This window comes from Aegilops tauschii, chromosome 5 (assembly GCF_002575655.3).
Source record: "Aegilops tauschii subsp. strangulata cultivar AL8/78 chromosome 5, Aet v6.0, whole genome shotgun sequence".
NCBI lineage: Eukaryota > Viridiplantae > Streptophyta > Magnoliopsida > Poales > Poaceae > Aegilops > Aegilops tauschii.
Window position 1 is genome coordinate 436,086,543 of NC_053039.3, and position 3,068 is coordinate 436,089,610.

Consider the following 3,068-nt stretch of genomic DNA (forward strand, 5'->3'; position numbering starts at 1 on the left):
ACGTATTTTGATTTCCGTAAATTAAATGGAAGTAGAGTAGACAGATAGAAAGACAACTGAAAGACTAAGTTGCGTGACGTATGGACCTGGTGCAGTACGTCGAGTGTAAAATGTCTGCACACACACCCTATATTGATCTACTACCTGACTATGTTGGCGCCACGTAACAACCTGCAAAGTAATAAGAACAAAAAATAAGAAATAATGCAAGTCCGAGTCGGTACCTTAATTCCGAAACTTGATGGGTGTCAAACCCGGTCAGAGCACCCGTATCCCATCTATATATACATGGCGCAATGCGATCGCCAAAGCCCCGCTTCTCTTTCGTCGGCTGCTGACAAACACTGCTCCGTCCTGCACGTTCCGATCGGCGGCGACTCGACTGCCATCTCCCCAGTCGCCGACAGTCCAGCCCTCGCTGCGTGTGGCCAATGCTGCTCCAGCCGATGAACAACCTGCGACAAGCCGCCGTCCCGGCCGTTCATCCCGTCTCTTGGGTCATGGGCGCCCGACGAGAAAACATGGGGCTCAAGTGCGCGGATCCCTACGAGCCTGATGTCGACGCCGACCTCCGGGCCAAGGAGAGGAACCCCAGGGAGCACCCCGACGCCGACTACATGTCCAAGATGCAGCAGGGCCACCTGAGCCCGTCCATGCGCGCCGAGCTCGTGCTCTGGATGGACGCGTTCGCCCGGAACCTCGGTGGCCTCCCGGAGGGCATGCTCTGCCGCGCCGTCGCCTACCTCGACCGCGTCCTGTCCGTGCGCCCCGTTCCGGCCCACGACGAGGCGCTCCAACTCGTGGCCGCCGCCGCCGTCTCCCTCGGCGCCAAGCACGAGCAGTCCTCCAGCGGGCGGAGGCTCGACGCCCAACTCGTCGAGGCGTTCCTGGGGACCACCGTGCACATGGTGGAGGAGATGGAGTGGGAGCTCTTCATGGATCTCGGCTGCGCCATGGACGGCCCGACCGCGTACACCTTCGTCGACCACTTCACGAGGTTCTTCCAGTGGGAGAATGAGCTCTTGGTGAGGTCCCTGGCGCTTCGGCTGGTCAACCTGACGTTGCCATTTTTCGGGTTCGTTGGACGGATCCTGCCGTCGGCCATGGCTGCATCGGCGCTGTTCCTCGCCAGGCAGATCCTCGGCGTGCCGTTGAGCCACGATCTGGAGGAGGTGATGGGGTACAAGGCGGTGGAGTTGACGGGTTGCATATGCGCCTTAGAGAAGCTGCTTCCCAAGAAAAATCTCTAATCTGTAAATGACGTGCAACAAGACCATGGAGTAGATGGACTGTGTATGCGATGCGCCTTTGCAGATGTCGTTATTTGTAGACCCTAATCCAGACAATGTAATTCGATGCGATTGATGCATGTATCATGGATGAACAAAATCCGTATTCTTTATGGGGATGTGTATAGGAATTTAATTAGTTACACGATAGAACTCAAAATTAAGTCGGACCTCTCTTGTCATTCATTCTACTACATGTGCAATATGGTTCCCAAATTTTTGATAAGTGTAAGATATGGCATGGGCTGTTCTTCAGTTATTCTGTCTATGAGAGAGGTTGTTCATGAGTTGCGTATTAATCAGCATATTGTATTGTGATATTATGTATACAATTACTAACAGATATAATATGGTATATGGGTGAATTTCTGAATCTTTTTCAGGACAGAGGCAATACAAAATAGTTACATGATGTAATTCAATGCGATCGATGCATGTACTACTGCTGTATCATGCATGAACAAAAACCATATTCTTTATAGGGCTGTGTATAGGAATTTAATTAACCCGCAAAAAAAGTATAGAAATTTAATTAGTTACACTATGAAACTCAAAATTAAGTCCAACCTCCGTTGTCATTTTGCTGCATGTGCGATACGGGTTCCAAATTTTTGATAACTAAGATGGCTTGGCCTGTTCTTGAGTGCTTTTGTCTTCATTTTTTTGTGGAAGTAGCTAATCCGAGCCTCTATACACCTGTGGAAGCGCTCGTGTACAGTGACTGGACGGGTTTTAAATAATAGCATTTGCAACCATAATTTATATTTTTAGTACTTAATCCATGCAAACACATGCACGTTGATTATTTTGGCCAAACATAGTTGTGTGCACACGAATACAAATTATTCGTACTTAATAATACAAAATCTAAACATAGTTCAAACATAAATATTATTCATAGTCCATAATTGATAAATTAAAAAGCAAAGTTCACTGATTTTCATTGTGGACCCACATGTGCCCCACAAGATGATTCAGAAATTGCATATACAGCTGTTGATCTCGCAGTTGTCGATGCATCTCCAGAAAGTTGGCAATGCTCGTTGCCTCTTGTTCCGGGAGGCAGACCTGAACACTGGGCTTCTCGAAATCATGTGTGCGCGCCGTCCCTTCACCCTCATCCTCGAGAATCATGTTGTGCAAGATTACACAACATGTCATGAGCTACCAAAGTGTCTCCGCTTCCCACATCATCACAGCTCCACGAATAATACCCAGCGAGCTTGGAGCACTCCAAATGTTCTCTTCACATCCTTCCTAGCTGCCTCTTGCGTTGTTGCAAAGCGGGATTGTTTGTTGCCTTGGGGATCAGATGAGGTCTTCACAAACATCCCCACTAAGAATAGATATCATCGGCAAGATAATACCCCATGTTGTAGTTTTGCTCATTGACGGCATAGTTGCATGGTCGAGCTTTCCCATCAAAGAGTATCTTGAACAAAGGAGATCGTTGGAGCACTCCAAATGTCCTCTGCACATCCTTCCTAGCCGCCTCTTGCGTTGTTGTAAAGCGGGATTATTTGTTTCCTTGGAGATCATATATGGTCTTCACAAACGTCACCCACTAAGAATAGATATCATCAGCAAGATAATACCTCATATTGTAGTTGTGCTTGTTGACAGCATAGTTGCACGGTGGAGCTTCCCCATCAAAGAGTGCCTTGAACAAAGAAGATCGTTGGAGCACATTGATATCATTGCACGAACCTGGTGTGCCATAGAAAGCATGCTAAATCCACAAGTCCTGCAGTGACACTACTTCAAGTTTGATGGTGGATT

General features: G+C 47.9%; 1 protein-coding gene across 1 annotated transcript; it reads left to right on the forward strand.

Annotated features, from left to right (window-relative positions):
• The first annotated feature begins 431 nt into the window (after positions 1–431).
• LOC109749107 (putative cyclin-F1-1) lies at positions 432–1,250 on the forward strand. Its single transcript, XM_020308101.1, has one exon. The coding sequence runs from the start codon at positions 432–434 to the stop codon at positions 1,248–1,250; it is 819 nt and encodes a 272-aa protein (XP_020163690.1).
• The last annotated feature ends 1,818 nt before the right edge of the window (positions 1,251–3,068 follow it).

Excerpts from the sequence above, each read along its gene's own strand:
- LOC109749107 (XM_020308101.1), top strand. The coding sequence starts at position 432 with ATGCTGCTCCAGCCGATGAACAACCTGCGACAAGCCGCCGTCCCGGCC.